This window comes from Homarus americanus, unplaced genomic scaffold (genome assembly GCF_018991925.1).
Source record: "Homarus americanus isolate GMGI-L3 unplaced genomic scaffold, GMGI_Hamer_2.0 scaffold59495, whole genome shotgun sequence".
Classification (NCBI taxonomy): Eukaryota; Metazoa; Arthropoda; class Malacostraca; order Decapoda; family Nephropidae; genus Homarus; species Homarus americanus.
In genome coordinates, this window is record NW_024732415.1 from 2,389,242 (window position 1) to 2,415,255 (window position 26,014).

At 36.5% G+C, this 26,014-nt stretch overlaps 2 protein-coding genes across 2 annotated transcripts; both read right to left on the bottom strand.

Annotated features, from left to right (window-relative positions):
- Nucleotides 1-621: 621 nt before the first annotated feature.
- Nucleotides 622-11,572, bottom strand: LOC121868589 (26S proteasome non-ATPase regulatory subunit 11-like). The gene is made up of 8 exons (XM_042369357.1): nt 11,326-11,572; nt 8,825-8,991; nt 6,608-6,778; nt 5,233-5,371; nt 3,319-3,457; nt 2,620-2,739; nt 2,294-2,423; nt 622-1,334 (listed from the first exon to the last, which is right to left on the bottom strand). The coding sequence occupies exons 1-8, from the start codon at nt 11,423-11,425 to the stop codon at nt 1,104-1,106; spliced, it is 1,197 nt and encodes a 398-aa protein (XP_042225291.1). The 5' UTR covers nt 11,426-11,572; the 3' UTR covers nt 622-1,103.
- Nucleotides 11,569-18,083, bottom strand: LOC121868588 (micronuclear linker histone polyprotein-like). Its single transcript, XM_042369356.1, has 2 exons — nt 18,008-18,083; nt 11,569-12,989 (listed from the first exon to the last, which is right to left on the bottom strand). The coding sequence occupies exons 1-2, from the start codon at nt 18,045-18,047 to the stop codon at nt 11,569-11,571; spliced, it is 1,461 nt and encodes a 486-aa protein (XP_042225290.1). The 5' UTR covers nt 18,048-18,083.
- Nucleotides 18,084-26,014: the final 7,931 nt, after the last annotated feature.

Here is a 26,014-nt window from a genome sequence, read left to right on the forward strand (position 1 = left end):
CCAAAAATACCAGTAGTCAAAAGTGATGTCCAGATTGCTTGTAACAAAAACTGGGTTACAAATGATGCAACTTGTATTACATTATGTCATCTTGGTCAAAACCAGTTATATATTTATATGTCGGTCTCACTACACCAAATATGGAACTCTTTTACAATACTGTATATATATATATGTATATATATATATATATATATATATATATATATATATATATATATATATATATATATATATATATATATATATATATATATATATATATATATATATATATATATATATATATATATATATATATATATATATATATATATATATATATATAAATGAGTGTGTTTTTGTATGCATATGTTAGTAAGTATGGAAATGCATATACAGGCATATGTATTTATGTAACTATATATATATATGTATACTCTATATATACATGTGTTTTGTGTGTTTTTGTGCATGTGTATTTTTTGTGTGCATGTATAAGATAGTGTGTTTAAGTTTAGACAGTGTGTATGTTTTGTGTGTATGCAAGTTTTGTGAATACATGTGTGTTTTGTGTGAGTGTGTGTTTTGTGTATGCAAGTTTTGTGAATACATGTGTGTTTTGTGTGTGTGTTTTGTGTATGCAAGTTTTGTGAATACATGTGTGTTTTGTGTGTGTGTGTGTGTGTGTGTGTGTGTGTTAGATCTACTATAAACCAAATATTCTCTTCATCACTAACAATTTAACAAACAAGAGAAGAAATGCCTCTCCCCAAAAATGATACCTCCTGTAATAAGAGTACTGTACTGTACCCAGAATATATATGCACTGCTCTTTTATCAACAATGTATTATACACCATCTTCAAGACACATTTATCACATCAGTAACTGACAACAACAAATGTGTATCAATAGTTTTCCTTAAATGTCTTAAAACCAATTCAGGTCCTCTATAAAATAATTTGAATGCTAGCTATTACAGTTAATAAACTCATTTCACAGTTTCAAATCTTAGAAATATAATATTGCGCTCACAGACCACATACAAAAGTCAAAATTGTTACTGTACACTTGCGGTTCTCAACTCACAAGGAGGCGTGTCATTCCTATGTGTGCCTTTCATTACAACAGTTTCTTCACTTTACGGTTGAGGTGTGACACTGTCTTATCTAACTGAGAGAGAATGTCAATTCCTTTTTGATACACAACATCCGAGTCTTCAGAAGCATACACATAAAGGCAATCGTCACGATGATCTAGCTGGGCGTTGATGCGCTTGTCAAGAATCATCTGTGAGATTCTCCTCTCAATCTCTTCTCTGGGCAGGTTGATGCGACCCGCAATGTGATCAATCTAGAGAAAGAAATATTTAATTAATCACAAACTGCCACATACTTATTACAATTCATTAAATCATAATTTACATTAAGTTCAAGGAGCACATCAATTATATCTGTATTAGTGGGAATGGTAATCATGGCTACCTCCCCTAACTTATCCTGACTCAAAACTGGAACCAAACCTAAACCAGAGGCAGCCTAGATGATGCGAGGAGAAGCATCCCCCATTCCCAACCCTAGGATGGTGATAAGTCACTACTTTTCTGACAAGCCACAACAGGAAAATGGGTTGACTGGTATCCCTCTTGTTCAGAAGGTCACCAGTAGGGACTGCTGAGTGTAAGTGCAGCCTTCAGGCTGCATCCTTGCTAGCAATTTTAACCTCAACCTTGGGAAACTTTAGAAGCAGGAGTATTCAAAACTGTGTGATGTTTGGTATTTTACACTCTCCATTTTCATATTCAACACTATCCACAATTGCATCTGGTAGAGCGAGGACTATCATATGACAAGATGAGCTGCACCTTGTACAATCGAGGGTGTCCCAAGACATGGTACTGTTATGTGGTCCCATATATGAACACAGTTAAACTAAAACTAGGTTTAGACAATTATAAATACTCTTGCACACTTAGCTCTCAACAAAAGGATGAAGCAGAGAAAGACAACTGTTCACTGCACAGATGGCTGAAACTGAGGAACCAACTCTAGGATGGCTTATAACAACCAAGTGAAGGTCAAGAGCACATGGGTAAGGTGACAGCAAGGTTGGAAAACCTTCAGTGGCAGCTGTCACCTCTAATTTCCTTTTTTATAAACAATGGCTGTGATTAAATTCATTCCAACCACTAAGGTTGTTGGACCTGGGATGTCAACTCATTGGCTTTGGTTGGTAAGATGAGATTCAACCAAACCAAGCATTTGGGAATGAAAACAAACTAATAACAATGTTAAATAAAATAATCCAGTCACCTGTAAACGTTCATAAGGTAAGACAATGTTGAGGAGGTTCTTCTCCATCATGGTGGTGTAGAGATCATCCAGTACACTCGCAACAACCATGTCCCCTACCAAGTGCTCTTCATACTGCTCCCGAGTCTTCCTGCAAAATAGGATCAAGAATCACTGATAAGTGAATCTCAGTTTCTGCACTTTAGGCATTATGGCCTCATCAGTACAACTATCCCTCAATTAGTTTTCAATATACTACAGTATATCCATTACCAAGTGTTGAGTAATTAGGTCATTAAATACAGTTATTCCTTCAATTATTTCAGAGAAAATGGGATCAACCTTACCTGAACTCTGCAAGCGAGGACCTGTTGGCAGCGCTTGCTATAGCCAGCATTGCTTCCACACCCTCGTCAATGTCTTCAATGTGACTTTGGCTTCTCACTGCCTTTTCTCCGTCCTCAGCCCTTAGAAGAAAAAAGTTCTTTATATTATTAAATAAGCTCTTCTAGGACTCAACAAGAGAGTCTTTTGTACTTCAGCAAACCCTGCAAAGGATAAAAGGATTTTTTTAACATGTCGCCTTAATCAAAACCTTTTCTAAAATAAAAGATAACTTTTTCACAGATGTTACTTTGAGGCTGTAGACTTTTGTATTTCTACATTATGTAAATACTGCACACTGCATTAAAGTGTGGTTCACCTGGGGATAAATAAGAGTAAAGTCACAAGTGTCTGAACGAGTGATCAAATGTGGAGGTCAACCCCACAATCAATTAAGTAAGGAGTGAGAGGTGGGTTAAAATAACTGATGGCCCCTGACAACTGTGGAAAACTTGATTTAAAAAGAAAAATATCAACAGATACACATGGAGGTGGAAGAGGATTGTCTGACTGTGTAATGGTGGACATAAGAAAGAAATACAAGTTATCTTATATCAATGGATTACTAGACTAAGAAAAATCAAAGAATAAATAATAAGAAGAGATAAAGCCATGAACAGAAACAGAGAAGTGGGGACCGACGCATGCAATAGTATACTTACCTGTTGACCATAATCTTGGACAGCAACATGTACTTGAGTGCTCGTGCTCTTTGCTTGCGAGAGGTGAAGCCTGTTGCTGCCTCTTTAAAGTAGGAATATGCTGTTTCCATATCCTTACCCTCAGCTACTTGCATAATGCCTAAAAATCAGTAGAATTATGATTGTTAATGATGGGGCCTGAAAGAAATTCTAAAGGGTATATAAGAATGCATTTGTCAAAGTGAAAAGACTGATGAGTATAAGAATAATGTTTATATAAATTATTAAACACCAGTTTTATTACTCTACATTATATTCTTATTGCATAATGTATCAGAGAATAACTGCAGAACAGTTTCGTCCACAGGGGAAATGAAAAGTGATCGTCAATTACTGTGCACATGCCTAAATAATATATACAAGTCACAGTACGGTAGCCAATGTAGGTTCGTTCCTTCATGACAGCAGCACATCTCGGTACAATACACTTGTTAATGTGCTTTCATTTCTACACTGAGACACACATACTGCCAGCCTTCATTCTTGTATACGAACAACAGACGAACTACTTTATAGTAAACTCCCCAAAAATCTGTGGGGTTATGTTCCTATATGACCCAGGGATAATCAGGCATAACTAAGTTTTTGCAAAACTGATTGGGTTCCTCTCTAACCATTTGTATATTAAATAATACCGTACAGTAGATTTGCATTTACACGATATTGAACCCCTAAGGGATTTGGGTAAAAATTATATTAAGTAATGTAATGGAAAAATTGTGTCAAATTCCCAGCACCACTGATATATGTACCAGCCATAACGACAATTTTTTTTCCACCTACATTGAACACTGCTCTACAACCCTCACAGAGCATTAACTGTCTACTAACCACTCAATAATGACCCTCACACATAATTAACATGAAGAACATAGAGGCACTTCAAATGGCAGGATAATCAAAGGAAAGAAGTCAGGTAACTGGAGGGGAAGAAGCATGGATAGTGTGGCAAGTGCATTAACATGTGAAGGATCTCTCACTCAGAAATGACACTGCATGAAATAGTGAGAACACCACCATATGAGCTAAGTTGAGTGAGGTGAGGTGTAAGGTAAGCAAGGAACTGGGCGAGACCTCTAAGTGAGATGTGCTCCCTAAGTGGTGGTAGTGATCATGATGTTGTCTGGTAGTGGTGATGGTGGCAGTGTGTAAAATCAACAATAGATTCTTCAATTATGTCTTGTAAACTTTCAACAAGGCTGATAAGGTTTCTAAACAGCAAGCCAGGTTAACTAATAAGATGTTACTAAGTGCTTTAATTCTAAACCAATATATTTTCACCCTCCAAATCCTCAAAAAATCATAGTATAGTCTTTGTCACCCAATAATTTTTTTTATCTTTATAATGTAAACAATAATTTGTCTGCGTGTAAATTATCCTGACTACTGTATATTTAGTTTTAACCTACTTCTTCACCTCACATTCTCTAAAGCTATCCAGACCACCTCAACACACCCTGGTCAGCTCTCTCTACAACACTTCCATCACTTCTGTATTGCTCCCTCATGATGTATACCTAGTTGTCTGCACGATTAACTCTTTCTATGTTGATGGTTGTCTAAACACTTTGACACATTTAAGCCTAAACATTCTTTTCACTTCAGTGGTAATTGATCTTTCTTTGAAGGTTTGCAAACAGTATGCAAATGTGTTGTATCTGGCTAGCAGAGTAGTACACAGACAACCAAACTATATGTTGGGGAAAAAACAATGCCTAACAACCAGCAGCTATTATTTACCTTCACTGACTAAGTAGAAGATTAATTACCAGTTAATTGTAGTTTACTGTAACATTTCTGATGGACAAACAAGTAAAAATAAAAATAAAAAATGCATATTATCTACAGTATATACTGTATATTTATATACAGTACCTGATTGGAGATCAAGTTCTCCTTGCATATCTGGAGGTGTATAGATCTTGAGAGCCTCTGTTTTAGCTGTAGTTATGTTGGCCCGAGCCTTGGAGATATTGCCCATGGCATGGTACACTTGACTTAGGCACAAGCACGCCTGTGGAGAGAGACAAGAGTTACACTGCCTGAAAAAACCTGCTAAAGGATTGGGTGTTAAGATCAGGACTAATACTGATGATTATAGATGTAACGGATAGCAAATTTTACTTTCTGGCAAAATATCAGATACAGGTACAGTGTAGTATAAAAAAATCCAGCCAGATAGTACAGATTGCACCAATTACTGTATAAATAGACTAGGTTAACTGCAAGCCTACACCTACACTCATACAGTAGTGTAATATTTTAGGTAGTTTCCACTTACATTGCTCTTCTTTTTTTTTGTCCATGAAGAAGCAGCCAAATGTTACCTGTTCAACTTGGCTTACTCTGCCCCTCAATAACTTACCCCAGACTATGTAAGTCTTCTTACACTCTTATTATAATCACTATACTGTACAGTATACTGTACTTTACTCATTACTATACTTACTGTATATAGTCCTATGGTTGGTATTTTCCAAGATGGAAAATAGTTAATTCTCCACCCAAAACAAATATTAGTTTTGTTTGTTTGTTTGCTAAGAGCCAAAAACTTTGTATGTAACAAAACAATAATACAGTATATGCATTATATAAATCAACAATAGTTTCAGACAAGACTAGTACTGGGTATACAGTATACTAAGGTATATGTACTGATTAATACAACTGTAACACCTTTTGTACCAACTCTTCGGCAGAAAATCACTAGATATGAAATTTTAACCAAAACTTCATGGAAGACAAAAATTATGATAAAAAATATGGTTGGTGACACCTACAGCTTCCCTCCTGACTGGCCAGATAAAGAAGAGACTAGAGACAATTAAAACAAATGCTGTAACCACTGCATTTACTTAAATAGTAAAGAGCATAAACGTTGCAGCAGCTCTGATAACAGGAATAGAAGGTGTAAATTCATGAAGTATTCATGATCTCATAAAAAATTCAAGGAATATTTTGTACTGTACTATCCCTTATCAGACCACCTACTGGGAAAAAAGAAGAGTAACATGTTTCTGATAGGAAATCAATGCTTGCTGTTATGCCACACCATAATTGTATTCTCATATACAATGCCACACTCCCTAAGGGAACTCTCCTCTAAGCTGGTAGTCACAGTAAAAGAGCCTCTTGGCTGCCAATCCATTGCATACTTATTTTGCCCTGCTTCACCTTTCCCTCTCACAACACTGTATAGCCTATTTTCCTATCCACAGTGCATCTGCAACATAACTCTGGAACAACTTACCTTCACTGTTTTTTCTTTATCTTGTAACTTTTTGGTTTCAGAATAGAGGGCACTGGCAACAGTCTCTGCTTGTTTATAGTGATAGGTACTGTAGTACAAGGACATCAGTGTTAGCTCTAACTCATGTCGAAGGTTCACACTTTTTCTGTCTCGTGCCCACTGCACTGCTTTCTGAAAATAGCAAACATGTTAAAATATCAAACATAACTAACTACTTGTATGTATGTATGTATGTATGTATATATATATATATATATATATATATATATATATATATATATATATATATATATATATATATATATATATATATATATATATATATATATATATATATATATATATATATATATATATATATATATATATATATATATATATATATATATATATATATATATATATATATATATATATATATATATATATATATATATATATATATATATATATATATATTCATAAATCCACAATGAAAAGTGGATAAGATAAATCTTGTTGTTTTCAAGTATGACTCAACCATTACCAATATGTTAATAAGGAATAGCCCAAGTTTGAATGTAAATGGAAGTGTTTATTGTATTCCATGTAGCCAATGTAATTGTAATTATGTAGGTCAGACAGGAAAAACACTGCAGCTCAGAATCAAACAACATAAGTATAATATCAGAACTGCATCTGAAAGCAGTGCCTTGTTCGTTCATGTTAGGAATAATAATCACCCCATTGCTTGGGAAAAAAGCTTAGAAGTATTCAAATCATCTTGTGTCACAGAAAGACTTCTGGTTGAAGCTAGTTTGATTAAGGAATTAAAATCAATAAACCTTAGTGATGGTCAGTTCAAAACTGATAATATGTTACATAAATTTATTTGTCAGTGGCCCAAGGTTAAAACTGCTTTGAAAACCTTTGATCTTGATGTATGACAGTTATTTTGTGGGTCCTTTTTTCTGACCTGACCTGTCTAGTCACGTCACCTCCCTTCTCTTAAGCTCCTCTACGGTTGTGTTGGTGTGGGGATTAGTGGATCTCATCATTATGACCTGACCTCATGTTTTTAGGTCACCCTGTATATTTAAGCCTCTCTCTGTCCATGTAATCTAGTTGCCTCTGAAGATGTCTTGAATAAAGACGAAAGCTAAGGTACTCCGTTGTTTCCATTTTCCGTGTGATTTATCAAGATATATATATATATATATATATATATATATATATATATATATATATATATATATATATATATATATATATATATATATATATATATATATATATATATATATAAAATCACGTGTAAGGTACTCCGTTGTTTCCATTTTCCCGTGTGATTTTATCAAGATTTATCTTATCACGTTTTCATTGTGAATTTACATGATATATATATATATATATATATATATATATATATATATATATATATATATATATATATATATATATATATATATATATATATATATATATATATATATATATATTATATATATGTGTGTGTGTGTTTTTTTTTCACTAAAGCAAGGTGCCTTGCCAAGTACTGATCCATTTATGTGTTGTATCCAGCTGCTCTAACTATTGACATGTGCAATTGACGAGGCACTCTTTCACAGCCAAGTGTGCAAAGGTTATTGTATAAAGTGGGAACCTGACTTCAACTCTAAATGGAAAATTGAACCAAGTACCATTCACTTGTGTGGATGATGCCTTACTCCTGAAATATGGAGTGACAATAGGCATGTAATTACAGTTATGGATACTTAAAAAAGAATTACTGAATAAAAGTTGTGGTAATGAATGCTTTATTGAGAAGCTTGTGCATGTTCTTTCTCTCACTACTATTAGTCAACTAAATTGTTCCTTTACACTGAAGTTATTTAATATCTACATCTACGCTTTTCAATGTTATTGACTTTTAAGATCATACCTGAATGTTTAATTACCAGTCAACCAATACAACATACAGCACTATTATAGCATACAGTATTGTCAATACACTAAAATGCCAAGCACAGTACAGTATAAGAGAACCAAACCAAGGCAGTGGAGGTGAAGGGCATAAGATGGGGGTAGCCATGGCAGGTTTCTGAAGGTAACTAAAGTATGATAATCTATTCACCACTTTCGTAGCAACTGTATCTGACAAATGCAGTGGATTCAACATCAACATATCATTCCTAACTACAGTACAGTATTACATAAACAACAATCATTGTACGGTACCTCACAGAGTGCATGTTTGCTCTCCTTGGTAGTGTCAAGATCACAATAGTGCGTTAATAATTGCCTGAGGAACTTGTTGAAGCGTGGAGCATTCATGGTGGTTACTGTGTTTGATCCTTCCAGCTGGGTCTCCACTAAGGATTCTACTATTCTTGTCTCCGAAGAATCTAAAATTAAAACCAAAACAAAAGATACATTAACAAGAGAAACAAAGAAATTTTTAGTTTTTGTGCTTATAGCAGTCCTTTAAAAGTGAATGTCTCATGCATACAGCAGTATCCTGGTATTTTACAATCCCTGGGATGAAACACACAGCAGTTCTGTATATTAAATTTTAGTACAAGTGAGATAGTAGTCCTGCCCACTCTTCAACAGCTGTGAATAGTCAAACTTTATTTAAAGTACATACCTGGAATTGGTACATAACATTACCCGGAAATATAAAATCTTAATACAATTAAATAATGAAATATAGTACTGTACGGGACAGACCAAATTTGAGTTCCTGTAAATGTAATACAGATACACCAGGTTGTGACTGACTCTCTGAACAAATACATGTATTGTACTGTATGGCCCTGTAGGTGGGTAATACAGTACTACATTAATTCAGTCCCAGTACCATATGATCCATTTTTCACTTATGCAGCTTATGTAGTGTTTCCTCTCCTATGTATCTACAGGTACAGTATATATACAGGTATTGTCTGGGTTGGAATAAATATTTTGGAGCAAATCTTACCAGACCATTGATTATTTATATGCAGTACGTATACTTAACTGCCACATATCCAAAATTGCATTTCAGCACCGTATTCTGAACCACAAAACACTTAAACTATAATAAATACCGGTGTGTGTGTAAACTTAATTAAAACTACATAGGGGTAAAGGAAGTTTGGTTAGATTACTATACAGTATACAGAAAATTTGGATTAAAATAGTATTAACTGACAAAATCAAGAACAAGAGCACAAGACCTCACTTCTCCCTACTCAGTCCTAAAAACAAAACATTGTTGTAGTCGGTGGAAAATGTCTACCCCCAAGGAACATTCCCAAGGTAGCTACAAGAATAGGGATACACTGGCCATTCAGCAAGTATAATACCTGGCCAAACAGCTGGATGGTACTCCAATAACTGGCTGGATATCTGGATATTTTAAATCTGGATGGTTACAATATTAACGAAAAGCAGTTAAATGTGTTGGAACTGCATGGTGCTTAAAAAGTAATTTGATGTGTCTTCTATATACCCTCAACATCAGTGATTAGTACACAAATTTATTAGGGATGCAGTGGATATCCAGCAGGTATCTGGTAGCTAGCCCATCTGGTCAACTTTTGCTATCTGGCCTGATATATGGAAACCAGCCTGACTGGTTTGCTGGATATCCGGTAATTTACTATTCTGTGCACCCCTATACAGTACAGTACAAGAAATACATAAACTGGAAATTACTATTTATTCTACATCATGGTCATGATTAAGTTTACTAATGGACAAACTCCTAAGACAATAACTTAGAGGGCATCACCTTATTCCAGACTAAGCAATTGCCCTTACAACTAATGCCCAATTAAAATGTCTGGGGTTACAGCTGAGCAGTAGCATTCAGGTGTACAAAGAAATGCCATCTTGGAAAGTTCCTACAAGGAAAGTCTCCATTCATTACCTCATAGGTTTTCAGTGTAAGCTGAGACCTCTGGTTTCCCCAGTAGGACAATGTACTTCATGGGAGAGATGGCTCATCTTTGAATGAGGCCCTTATTGCCTTAGCTTGAGCTTGTCCGCGTAAAAATCCATATACATCTGTACAGTACTTTGACGGATTTTATACACTTGTCACCCCAACTGGCATTAACCCTTTTACTGCTATTATCGTCTATGGCCTTTAAAGCTGTGAACCAAAAATCATACTAAGAATGGGTAGTCAATTATTGGGAGAGACTGGTTAGACACAAGGCTGGTGGAGCCTCAAATCAACTTGCTATCATCATCATGGAATGATTTGCAATTATTTGCCTCATCCCCCACCTCCCCCTTCCTCGTCCTCAAGAGCTCATCACCTATGTAATGGCATTACCGCCCACTTTGCTCCACAAAAACTCACCACCACAACCACCTCTTGCATCACAACAACCAGCACTCAGCAGTTACCAATTACTCTTCACCTCACTTTATAGACTCAGCTGGCATCCATGATGAGTATTGTACTAAGTTTTTTATTTTAATTTATTTATTTTTTTATTTTATTTTACTTTTTTTCTTTCTTTTTTGGTGGTGGTGGGGGGGCTTCTAAATATATTTTTAACTTTCATGTCATTTTATTTTCCATTTCTGGGTTAAAGTTACAGAAAAAGAACTGTATATTGTATTCTGCCAAAATCTGCATGTATCTATTCTATTGTTTGGTACCTCATGGAAGCATTAGTGTTACAAAGTTTGAAGCAGTGCAACATTTCATATTTACAGAACAAACTGGATATAGGGTTTCTTACCTTTCACAGAATCCGGAAGAACTGAACAAACTTCTTTTATCTGTTGTTCTGTAAGGCTGAGAGATTCCAGGAAACTTTCTGCTCGAGTCACTGTGTCCATTCCTACATCACCCTGTACTTCTGGATTTACACATTTCACACACTCAGAGCTATCCTTCTCATTACTTCCATCACATTTCCCTCTGTCTAAATTTCTATCATTGCCTTTATCAAGTCTATTACTTTCCTTAAACTTTACTCTACTCAAATCTTTATCATGTCATGAGTTTTTACACTCTTGGGAATATCAGGTACCAATGTGCTCTCAGTCAGTCTCGCCACCTTAGAAGGTTTTGGTTTTATTTCTGGACTTCCAGAATCTGAGGATTCACCACTAGTCTGTCTCCTCTTTGCACTTTCCATGTGACTAGAACTATTTGTAGATGATTCCACTGATGTGGTCAAACTTGTCCCTTCACTTTTGACAGCCTTATCACACGTTCTTGCACCTGCACCATCTGGAGTGCTGAGTCTGCTCTTTTCTGCCACATCCTCAAGATCAGCCGAAACACTATGTGAAGCTGGAAAATTGATATCTTTGTGTTTTTCAATATGTTCTTTTTCAGAGGAATTGTTTTGCTTCTCAGAATTTTCACACACCTTGCTTTGTCTATCAGATTGTTGTGGGACATCTTTTTCAAATAACCCACTGTCCTTTTCTGACAGTTGTGGGACCTCATTTTCACAAGATTCACTTTCTTTTTCATTTTGTTGCTGAACCTCCCTGCTGTTCACTAATTGATCTTTATTTATGGATTCACCTGACTCTTTATCATCAACATGTTGAATAGTTTCACCTTTACTAACCCCACCTTCTCCCTCTTCAACATCACTGGCATTAGGAGATGTGTTGTTGTGCAGTTCTCCTGATGTTTCAAGGTTCGAAATGTCTGTTGAGTTCTCAAGTGTACTGTTCTCACCAGTTCTTGAATGAGACAACTCTTCATCATCTGTGCCACCATCTAGGTCTTCCTTCGGTGGCGTTTCACTCACTCCCCTTTTGCTCCGAATTCTGCGACCATTTCGCCCATTTGCAGCTGGTCCAGAGGTTCCTGCTGGGTTACTGGCCTTCATTCTTTTAGTGGTTCTAGGTGAATACTGAGGTGATGCTCCATTGGTTTTCTTTGAAAGAACTGCAGGCGGAGTGTTGGATTTATTTCTTTTACGTCCTCTGTTGGTTTGCTTACTTGGTGTAGCCTGTGAGCTCTCTGAAGTTGCACTTACTCCTGAACTGTTGCTCCCTCTTCGCCCTCGTTTACGTGGAGTGGAAGAAGAGGCAACACTGACATTCCCCACACTGCTGGCACTAGAATCTGTACTTCCCCTACGACTTCCCCGACCTCTTCCTCTAGGAGAAACACTTTTAGGAGATTCCTTGGTTGCAGCAGGTCTGAGTCCCCCATCAACTCCCCTTGGGCTAGTTCTCCGTGGATTATCTGGTGTGGCAGCATTTCGAAGGGATTTTCTTGGCGGTGATTCCGGGGAAACCTGCGATGGACTGGTTTGTGTGGCACTCCTACTCTGGCCCCGCCCAGTCTCTGGTGGGGTAACTGCAGCAGTACTGGATGTAGAACCTTCGGCCCTTCCTCGTTTCCTGGGTGTCCTTCTTTCCTCTGTACTCTCATCTGCAATGGACAGGAATAAGTTGTAGAAAACTAAATAAAGCTATGCAGGCAAACACATTACTTATCTCTACAACCTAATTTTTATTTGCCCCCCTAATCAACTAGAACTGTTAACCAGGCTGTTGTGCTCTCTGAAGGATTCTGATACAGTGACTGTTGTTGCATGAATTTTTTTATTGGCTTCGCTACGACATTCAACCATTTTAAACCAACTTTAGCGCCAGCATGACAAAAGACCACATGTCAACACGATCAGCTGGGGTGCATGTGGCTGTTAATTTTGTCACCATTTAATAGGTATATAAGTTGAAGACCTATGTACACCATATATGCATATTTTACCTTTAACTACACATTACAGTGATATACTGTATAACCCAAAACATTTATATAAAGCAGGGGGAGAAATGAAATTTTATTCTCTTACCACTCCCACGTAGTACATTTTGTACAATAAACCCTTCCCATTCACGAGTTTACGATTCACGGTAAGCACCTGGTGGCTCAGGTGGCTAGCATGCAAGCCATCTCCCCCAGCGCAACAAGTCGCCCCACGCGCCCGCGGTGTCTCAGCTCGCTCTGTTTGCCCTCACCCAGCACCCATGACCAAGCATCTTGTGTCATATTCTCAAAACTTTCGTGTTTCTTCGTGAAAATGACCCCAAAAAGACTGCCTAGTGTCAGTGCTAGTGATGTTAGTGGAGTGAAACATAAATGGCAAAAGTCAGTGATGACTCTAGCAAAGAAAGTTGAATTATTAGACAAGTTAAAGGAGGGGATGAGTGCTATCGCGGTTGGTCGGTTGTTTGGTGTGAACGAATCCACAGCGCGGTACAGTACATAAGAAAGAATGAGCAAGCAATTCGAGATTCTGTTCAAGCAAGTGCTCCTGCAAGTGCTTAAGTGGAGCAGGTTGTTCGTGACAAGAACATACCCGGTAGTGAAAATTGAGAAGGCTCCAGACTTCCACATATGAATGTAAGTACAGTACAGTATTGTGACTTATGTTTCTCATACACAGCATAGGTATACCTGTATATTAGTGCACTAGGGTACTGTATTATATAAGTGGCTATTCACGGCTTTGCCAATTCGAGCCATTTCTTGGAATCTATCCCTCACGAATGGCAACGGTTTACTGTACTGCTGATAATAGACATAACTACATCAGTATATGTAGAAATGGTATCAGTGTTTGCTTAGTATTACATAATAATGTAATAATACTATGTTTTTTTTTTTACTATCCTATAATTTGCCAAGGCTTCAGGCACTATACCCTTTCCACGCTAACCTGACCCATACGCCACGCCCCTCGTCTATTGCTACAAATAGCTGATTGGTTACCCCGAGCATTTAACCTCCCCCTAGACTGCACATATATAAGCATGTATTTATATCAACCTTTTATGATAAATTTTAAAAATTTTCCAACATCCTCTCTGATGTGTTAATGCCTTGAATTCATTTGCATTTTGATAGTCCAGATATTTAACATTATTTTAGATAACAGGTCAGCTTACCATTTGTGCACACACTTAGATTAAAATTTTCTATGAACCAATCAGCTATTAGTATAGAAAAGCAGTGTGGCTTATGGGCCAGGCCAGCATGGACATACTGTACAGTGATATCTCCGTTTGCTGGAACAATTGGTGCAGAGCACTTCTGGGAAAAACTCCCCCATCCCCGGAATTTTACAGGTATCGGGAAATTTTTCTCAGAATTTTCCGGAAAATGTGCCCCTTGGAAAATCATTCCCAGAGCTGGAATTTTCCGGAAAATTCCGGCTTTGGGAATGATTTTCCGATAAAATTTCAATTCCAGCTATCAGAGAGTTCTGGGTTTGAGGGATTCCGGCTAGCGGAGATATATAGTACTGTACTCTGTATTTTCAACAGTAAAAAAAAAGGGGGATATTTTCACCACAAAACAGCAGTTTCAATCTGTCTTATTGGCAGATCCAGAAACTTTATGATCTTTTTGCATAAAATTTTTAATAAAAAAGATCATACAGTATGTACACTTCCATTTTTGGCAGTGAACTGGCCACAAAAACAAAATACAAAGCTAAAGGGTTAAAGATGATCATATAATGGAGCATAGAATAATATTACATGTAGATCTGACTAATACTCGGGTGGAATAAGAAGAGTCTGCTTCAAGACTATATTCTCCAAGGGAATGAGAATACTATATTATCTTAGTGCTGTAGTCTTAAGACCACACCCCATACCTGGTGGAACTAACAAAACCTACATAACCTAAGATGGAAGGTATTAGTCTAGATAACCAACTCATGAGAAGATTCAACTTCATGAAAAAAATACAAAACTCTGTTGAAGTGGTAGCTCCATGGCACCACCATTATCAATTGTTTATATGAGCAGCAAAAGACAAATGTTTCTTGGAAAAAATAAATCACACTAATCTAAATATTACAGTAATTTCTATTAAGTAAAAGAAGACAAACTAAAAATTGCATTACTCCCACTGTTTCTGCTGTTAGCAGAATATATTAGTTGGATCACTGCAGACCAAGAATTACAAGTGATCTTGGAATGCTGGGAGGACGATTACATGATTATCAAATATTAATGTATTACAGAAGCTGAAGTTCAGGTAGTTTAGGCTAGACTAAAGTTAAATAAAAGATTACTGGAATAATTAATCTTCTGCAGAGACTGTAATGCTGAAAGGTATAGGTAGTAGTACTTGAGCTACAGACGATCATTTATTTTAGTCTAATTTTGTCCACCCACAATATATTTCAACAAAAGCATTTCAATACAATTCCTATGATTAAAAGTTCCTGTAAACATAGCTAATAAACTGGTGAAGCTCTTCCAGAATTTATTTCAAATTACAATTACAGTACAGGTCCCTGAACATGGCGGCATAAATTCTCCTGTGGCAACGATCGCGCTGGTCTACTCTTAAGATATAAGGGAGTGAATCTGGTCTTGTTAATATGTACAAAAAACGATGGAGGATCTCATCCAGGAGTTTGTAATACTGTATAGTACCATCAATAATGGTTTGCTTGTCTTTTGTTTCGTATTCTATTGGATTCAGTTTCCTGATTTCTGACTACTGTATGTTTGTGCATATTCTTTATATTTCATTACTGAGCAATAAGTACCATAACCTCTTCTGGTAATTATTGAGAACATGACTGTCTGTTGTTTTTCATTGAAAATGGGTTTAAAAATACCCAGTTTTCACATATTTTCTTAGAGGATACTGTATTATGTTGGGGAAAAATAAAAATAGCTGAAATCATATGCTAATCTAACCTATATCTAGAAAACTAAGCATTTATACAAGAAAATGAATAGCACTGAAAGTAATCAGCATACAAATCTGTGTCTACAAACACCCTCATAATTACCGAACCGCTGACAGCCATGTTTCGTATATTAGCCCTCATGGTACATTGTTTACATCTGCCACATCACAGCTGATGTCGTGACTGTAAGAATGCTATCTTAACTTGAATATATCTAGAAAACAGTACTTTAGTTTCAGTCATCTGGGGTATCATAGAATTTAACTATTGGAGTTCCCCACTGGAAATGGGGGGTCGGGGGGGGTCAGCTTCCTGGGGTAGGTTAGAAACAGTTCCTGGGTTCTGTAGCTAGATAAGGTTAGGTTGGTTAGGTTAGGTTAAATTAGGTTCGTCGGAGAAACCTAGTTTGAATATTTAAATCCAGGGATGACCGAAACTAAAATTTCACCTAGAAAACTAAGCATTTGCCCAAGAAAATGAACAGAAGTGAAAGTAATCAGCGTACAATACTGTGTCTAAACACCCCCCCCCCAATAATTAACGAACCGCAGACGGCCATGAGTCGTACATCAGCCTTTCTTCTAAGTACAGTACTGTATATACATACAGGATCAGCAGCATATGGTTGAGATTGATATCTGCAATAAGGGTTTAGATACCTTACATTTGAAATTGGAGTTGCATTGGAATCGAATTCAACTGTAGGTTCCTATTATTAATGTTCTTCCACATGGGGATGTTCTGTATCTGGTGTTTCATGTACGCAATTATGATGTTGTCTAATGAAAAATCGATAAGTTATTGCAAGCTATCTGTGCATGGTGAGGATTAAGACTGTGTTAAAGACTTAATATGTAATCATGGACTTCTTGGTGGGATGTGCAAGTGTTCAACATACAGCAGAGAGGTGACATTCAACCGACATTATTTGTTTCAGAGACCTCAATATTAAGCCAAGTTCCTTCTGCTATTAGGGGGTCCGTTACCAAATTAATATGACTAAAAAAATATACAGGGGAGGATCCTCTGCCCCCCCCTCCCCCGTTAGGAAGTTAGGTAGGTTAAGTTAGGTCAGGTTCTGTGCATCCTTTTCACATCAATATCATTATTTAGTACCATGCAAATAACATCTCCGGAAATTTAGGTACAATTCCAAAAGTCCTTCAGGTGATAACTGTTTCCTCCACCTTTACCCTGGTGCTCGTGTTTACCAAAATACTTGATTTAGTTTCCAATAATTTACATATGCTATTAGTTGACACATCTTTGAAAATGCTGAATAACACTAAAAATTGGTCCAAAATGGTGTATATTGGTCCTCATAAAATAGAAAGATGAGAGGAACTTGCAGTCACGACTTCGGTGGCAAGTCGCTACTTAGCATCATTGGAGGCGAGTCTCTCAAGTCTTAACACTTGTTTCTCGTGTGTGGAGCGTCTAATCAAACCTTAAGTGGGAAAAATCACACGAAATATAAACATAATATTGGCACCACTATGAAAATTTACTTTTCCCTCCTCTGAGCTTCACAACGAGATAATTAATGCTTTCAAAAGCAGCTTGTGGCAGCGCCCATCAGCCATAGTCTCGTCAGAGAAAAAACACTTCACCAATCTTGACTCTTCCTTCTGTTTCCGGTGACCAAGATTCTTCCTGACACGACACACTCATAAGTCACTTGTCAAAGAACATCTCGTGAGTTGACAACCATGATCCTGGCTATACTTACTGGAGTTTTTCTTAGTTTTTCTGCGGGACGTCATGTTCATGCAAGTCACTCAAAAGTCAACACCGGCAGGACGACGCGCGGAAATTATGAAGAAGCTGGAAAATTGTTCCCCCAAGGGTACTGCTCTAAAGATTATAAAAACTTTTGTTCTCATGTAAGTTTCTTCATATTATATTTATCTACATTAAACCAATAACTAAATAAGCTATTAAAATATTAGAACGCATGAACACTATCTGCCCTCAAATACACAACATAATTGTTGGGGACACGAGAACGTATATCATACCGCAACTCCCATGTTTAGCCTTTAAATTTCTCATTACTACTGCGATTATGAGCAATCTTCGTGAAATAGTCAATAAATATAAATAAATCAGATGTGTGACTGCAATATTTTTATTTCAAGTTTAATTACCTTATTTATCTACTGGCCACCTAAAGGAAAGCATTCTTATAAACATTGGAAGTCTCTTACCTTCATAAAAATAGATATGTTTTATAACACTATTAAGTATAATAAATAGATAAAATTGTATTTGGCTTACCTGTGAATAGCAAACAAAAACATACACACTCCCTCACAATGAGATAATTTACTTTATCCTCGCTTCACCACAAATCGGATTGTAGCCGCTTGGGCGACTGGTCACGTCTCTGTTACACCTGTTGAAAAGTACTGGGCATGAACTGGCTCCTGAATGTATCTGAACCTGCTCCAGTGCTTGTCAAGTCTGGTCTTGAAAGAGCTCGTAATGCGGGCATGGACTGGCTCTAGAATGTATCTGTACCTGGTCTCGAATGAGCTCACACTTGGGGCCGTCACAATATTTTCTAGCAAGTTATTCTAAGAGTTCACATCTTTAACTCCAAAGAGAGTTTACCCTGATAATTTTCTGAACTTGTGGCTCCTGTAATCTGAGGCTGTGACCCATAGTGGGGCTACATCTACTAATTCCAGAAATTAAAATTTGACTTATTAAACGGGAGACATAAATTATAAACAGGGAAACAGAGACGTAAACGACCGCCCAAGCGGCTAACAAGCCGATCAGTGGCGAAGAAGATAAAAGTAAAAATGTAAAAGCAACAGAGACAAACAACAGATGGACGCATGGGTAGGAATAAAAACATTTTCCAAATATCAAAGTATCCTCTTGCAATAAATTTTTCAAGGATCAAGGTGTTTCCTGGAAATTAAAGTATTTCCTATGAATCAAAGTGTATTCCAGGAATCAAAGTTTCACAGGAGTCAAAGTGTATCAGGAATCACACCCGTATAATACTATCTTCCCTTAAAGAGGGTCGTCGTGTTTCAACCCGAGTTTTAAACTAAATGAGTCCTGAGGGACACCGCAGTACAGTGTTTAACTGGGTGGTGTGGCGGTAAAATTAACTACTGTAATTCTAATTTTAGGAATCAAAGTGTGACAACTTAATGTACGATATTGATCTTATTCTGAATTTTTTTAATTCTTTGTGGTTTCACTTTATTTTGTGGAATTGAAATCTCTGTGTTGTTATTGTAATAATGACTAATACAAAATAATAAATGAATTTTATATATGCATTATAGTGTATGTGCGTGCATATAAACAATTGACGTCATGATCCCGTCAGTTTGTGCGGGAAAACAGCGAGTGAGAAAATTTCGTACATTATACAGTTTAAGAAGTGTTAAACATAATTTGTTAATTTATATAAAGAATGTATTGATTAAGTGATTAGATTTATGTGACGAGTGCTATCAGTGCCAAGGAGAGAAAGAATATGATGTAAGTGCTGGTGACTGATCTGTGTTGATCTTTTACTTTTATTCTCTTCGCCACTGATCGGCTCGTTAGCAGCTTGGGCGGTCGGTCACGTCTATTACTCACTGTTGGCAGATACTGGGCTCCTGAATATATCTGAACCTACTCCAGTGTTGGTTAAGTCTGGTCTTGAAACAGCTCACACTCGGTGCCTTCACGACTCTCAGGCAGATTGTGTCAAGAGTTGACAATTGACATTTCTCACTCCGAAAATGTCTACCCTCACTGTTTTCTGGACTTGTGGCTTCTTCGACCTTGAGCTGTGACCCCCTGGGGAGGGCGTCCGCCAGTTCCAGGTATGTGTGCTCGACTGAGTAGTGCCCTTTGAGATGCAATTAGATCACCCCTTGCCCGTCTGTAGTATAAGCTAGGCAGTTGCAGGTGTTCTGATCTCTGTGTATAGCTGACTGGTGCCGTTGATGGAGACTGCATCAGATTCAGTTAAAGTGTATGGCAATTTTCAGATCTTTTAGAACCACAAGACATAAATCATATTTTCATAAACACTTAATATTACTCCTGCAAAGAGTTTCTTTTTCTTTTATGTAACTATAGAGAAAGCGTTGCATATCAGATTCTAGATCTTAACTGATTATTGTATTGAAACCTGTGTCCAGTATGTTGATCAATAAAATAATTGCTTAATTATAAAACTTAACTTTATAAAGTAATATGTATTGAAAATGACTGCAGTCTAGAAGTAGGTTTGGAAATATGGTTGATATGTTGTCAGGTGACATTTATTTCGATATGATACACTATCATCTATACGTGAAACAAAAACAAACATAACCTTAGTGAAGAGATCAGGCACTGATGGATCAACTTTGCAAGTCATTAAACCGTGACTCAAGACACAACATGTTAAATTCTCGCCGTAGAGTACACATGCTTTGTTTATGGAGATGAATTTGTATGTACCAGTCAATAATCTTTTGTTTATAATAGTAAATCATTATACCAATCAATAATCTTTGCTTTCGCGAATGGTTCATACCCAAGTTATTGAACGTTTACCGTAGTCTTAGATTTACAGAAGTTGATCATGTTGGTATTGTATCTACTAAGGTCGCAGGCCAGATCTCGTTTATCTATCAAACTGTATAGACCAGCTGTCAGTCAGGCATCACGAAAATTGTGACCAAGTCCCAGGTTGCTGATCTGACTTTCTGCCTCATTTACACAATTGTAGGGTCTCAATTGTTTCTCTTAATATTAACAACACAACATACATATATTGTTTCTCACTTTTGATTTTTTTCATTTTGTTTTTCTTTATGGTTCTTTATTATTATTATTATTATTATTATTATTATTATTATTATTATTATTATTATTATTATTATTATTAAATTTTCGCCCCCAAGGCCCCGATGTAGGTCAGTGACCTGTGCCTGGGTGGGCTTATACCCGTAAAAAAAGAAGGCAAATGTGAATTTTACAGGGAGCAGCAGGACAAAACACATGCTTGTGGCATTATCATCTCGCAAAGTTCATTGTGCCGGATGTCCTATATTCTGCCTTAAAAATATATATTTTGTATCTTTTACGTTTACAGTGGCTAAAATTAATTTTGTTTCATCACATATTTCATATTATGTTTGTTGGGATCTCGCCTCTCATTGGTTAGCGAATCAGCCACTGATCATGACATTGTTCGTCAGGGTAGACGTTAGTCACGTATAACATATGGGTGTCAGTGTAAGTGTCGTTCGCTCTCCTTGAATAGAACCTTGAATAGAAAATATTTCAGGAATAAATGCATAAATAAATATCTAGGAGATGGGAATAAAACTCAGTAGTAAATAATAACTTCTCAAAAGATTTATTTGTTTGTGTATCAATCAATTAACTTGTGACAACTGCTTTATATAAACATGAGTTGATTTGGTATGGAAATAAATGTGTAATGTAACATTATAACTATTTTTTTATGCATACAAAGCAATGAACAAGAAAAATATTTGAGGAAAAATAAAGATTTAGTCCGTCATATTCTTCATCGTAACATGTAAGTTACTTGTATCCTAAAGACAATAATATTCAGAACAAACTTGTAATAGACAGGTTGACCTGCGGGTCACCCATGGAAGCACTTCCAAGGGAGAGGTAAAGGGGTGACCTTCCCTTCAGTGACTCATTTCTGTGCACACATTCAAGCTAAGATTCCATTCACGCGTTAGCGGTTGCGCCAAAAATGGATTATATTGAAATACAGTATACACGGTTGTTTCTATTGGCACGGTTGCGTTAGCGTTATGCGTTTGCAGTACATGCCAATCGCTCCCAGCCATTGAAAACGCAAACGCACTGCAAACACGTGAATGAAATCCGAGCTTCACACTGCAACACCTGTAGTACCTAAAGTACTTGATCTGCCACATATTGCCAACTTCCACGTCGCCTTTCCACTGTTAACTACTGTATACCTGTATTCCCATTTATTGTTTTCCTTATTGACACCCGTCTACTTTTTCGTACTTAGTTTTTCTGACAATAGTCCAGGACAATATTATGGTCGATTTTAATTCCTTATATGATGACTTTTGTACAAACATCGTGGTAGAAATGGATTAACATTTTATAGTCGGACAAACCTAATCAGACCAAATCTTGATCAAAATTAATGATCTTAAAGGAGTTTATTTTAGTCAAGTAAGGTTAGATTGTGTTAGGAAGGTTCATTTTGCCTGTTATATAATAAGTGTGCGGTAACGGAAAACGACCATGATACTGCCCTAGACAATAATTTTTCCTACTTGCTAACTCGTGTATATGCTTGAGCTGAGGTAACCACCATTCTTTCTACATGTTAAGGTGACACCGTGCAAATTACTGGTGTACATTCCACTCTGCATTTAAGGTTTGGGAACATTCTACAGGGTATCCAAAAAGACTTCCCCTTAATGGAAAATAATGATCAGTTTATATTTATCTGTATTGTTAGATATGTTACGTGTGTGTGTGTGTTGTATTCACTGGGTTGAGACTTCAAAAACCTTTTACAATGCATGTTGCCATACTTTTCTGGGAAGAACAGTAGCCAAGGGGTCATAGATGGAAAATATAAAACTGAATGTAAAGCTTGACATTGTGGCGATTGCATGCGTCAATAATTAAAGTCCTCGAGGATATTTTTCTTATCTAATACACATGTTTGCTTTCAGTTAACACAACTATTCAATTACAACAGAAAATTAAACTGCGCCCGGGACATGACTACAGTAGAGTCATGCACCTCAGGGTATACTGTAACCTATCTCAGCATCATACAAAACATTGCTTTACGAAGTTTACAGAAAAAACACATTTTACACGTAGCCTACACAGTACAATGCTTCCTTACTAAAGGTCATATACCTAACTTGTATTACATTAGGCTTCATTACCCAAAAACAAAAGGAATCAACTACTGAATGCCTCTTATCGCCCGTTTTTTTTAAGGACTTTCTTGGGTTTTGATATATTTTTGGTCATAAGTAGCAACCATTATAACATATACTGTACAGTACTCAGACACACACGCTTGTAAGCACTCATGTATATACACAGAAGCATACCTATTGGTTATATCCACAATAAGACTACCGAAGATCTTGACACTTTAAAAAAATATGTTGAGAAGAAACTCACACTGAATTTGATATGCACGTCAGATGCGCCCCGGGCATACAGTATTAGGCCTCTAACCAACTAAATCATTATATACTGGACCCCATTTGACCAGCCACTTTTAGTTTGTGACCTAAACAGTTCAACAGATTCCACACTACAGTTAAAGATCGTACGTTCTGGTTTATCTTTTCTCGTTAATTTAACTGGTGGTACACGAACTTTGGTGGCTAATTGCTACAATGGTTATTGACATCGAAATTGCCCATAGACTACCCTGGCTAAACGATATATATTTTTTTTTTACCTCTGCAATTTACGTACGAATCATTGAGGCCTTTGCCTCGTATTTTCCTCTGGGCCATTTTAGGGGATTTTGTGGATTAAAACACATCTATATAGCTCGGGTAGTTTTCATTGACAGATGAAATAATATTCCACCACAACTTGATACTGTATTAGTTTTGGCTTACGTTTCGTTTTTAGAGAAGAACGGCGGGAAAAGGTAATATAAACAATGTAACTCAGACCTTCCAACTCTCAGGGTTTAGTCGAGACGCTTGGTATCAATCACTGCGCGGTCATCCCGATCAATTCTCAACGTGGCTTCTAGCAACCAATGTCCTTCACCACACTGAATTTTCAGAGGTGTGTAAAATGAATATTTCTCGAAACTCGAGTTGTAAAAAACTAAAATGTTTGAGTTTAGGTAAAACAAAATAAACCTCCAAAAATCAAAGTAGAAAATACTTTTATTTTTTTTATTTGTTATATCAGTACTAAGAGTAAGAGAACATATTTAGTTATGTTTAGAGCCTTAGTTTAACTGAATTTATTGTTTGGACATTATTTTTTTCTCATTAACTTGCATCAGTCACATGCATTCTTACATGTTACTAAGAATGATCATCTGACGAACCTTCAGAATCTAGACCCGGGCCGTGTAAGGCAGACTGAGTTTAGTCAGTGAAAAAAGATTTTGTCGCATGCATTATGAGCCCCTTGTTACTATGAGAGCTCTTGGGGTTATTTTTAGAACTAAGAATGATTCACTTTCTGGGCAATCTGAGGACTTTTGCCAAAGAATTCTGAAGATTTAGCGAAAGTGCAGGGCGTTTAGTTATAATTCATACTGCAGAAATAATAATATATTTGTTACAGGTGTCGACCGGATTATGCTGGGCATTTGTGAAAGTATAGAGCAAATTTTCCAGCGACTATGAGGCAGTGTGGCGTAGTGAGCCAATTGCATAAAAATCTACGTTCATTCCTCTAAAATAAATAATATTCTTATGTGATAGGTTCACTACACAAAATCGCCGAATTTGAATGGAAACCAACTTCTACACGATCCCGAATGCTTAATATTATTCCTCCGACACATCTGACAATTAAAATTTATCTGCTATAAAGATGGAGATTATATAAACACTCTGTATAATTCGTGTCACAACTTCTCGAATATTGTAAGATGAAGCAAATTACTGTCTAGATGTAAATATCTCTCAAGGTCGTTAAATTGCGTATAAAATTATATGACTAAATATACAAGGTGTTTACAAAGTCCCTTTATATTTGTGTAAACAATCTCTCAGGGAAGTTATACAACTAACACATCGCTTTATACAATTTGTGTACATAATTATTATTTTCCTAAGACTTGAACGAGCGGCTGAGGCATTCTTTACCATTCCTTCTATTAGTCTAACTTAAAGCTGATATGGCGAAGAATAAGTAAGTGTAACTTCCTCTAGGGATCGTAAATACATACATCAGGGAAGTCTTTAAATAACATAAACTGCTTCAGAAATGGTGTTCTTGAAATTAACCACATAATTACAAAACTTCATGTCATTAACATACGCTCATTAGGTTGTAACATACTCAATAGAAGAAGATAAATAATACTTGTACTCTATGGGTTATGAGCTTCCTCTATGACTTAATCGTCTTTTGTTTGGCATTAAACTCGCAAGTTGTCCTAATTAATAGGCTAGTAGGACAAATATGTGATCTTATACTGATATTGCAAGCCCTAACTGACAGAAATACCTCAATATACACATACTCAGGCCCTAGTGTTGCCAGATAAAACTGTATATTGTACTGTATATACGCAAAACTTTTTGCCATATAAAAAATTATGGCTAAATCCATGAATATCCTGTAACAAAGAATGGTTCCCTAAACTTGTAAATGCATTGTTACTTAATCCACGAATATCCTATTTCTAAGAACTGTTTAAAAAACTTAAAAATTTATGGACTAAGAAATACTGTAAAGCTAGTGGACGTAGAACCACTCCATATTATGTACCCTAGGAAAAAGGCCACTTCACCTGACATAAGCAAACCACGTTACTCTGAGCCAAACTGAGAAATATGGTTTTCTAATCTAGTGGCTTCATTACCCAAGGTACAGTACACGTATGAGGGTTGACTCTCCGGTGGCTTTATAAACGGTACCCAGTGATGCTAGCTTATTCTATATCACGGGGCGAAGATATGATCTCTGTAAACTTAACTCTAATCAGGAATTCATCCGATGGAAGTACAGGAAGAAGTGTAAGTATACGATGAACAGT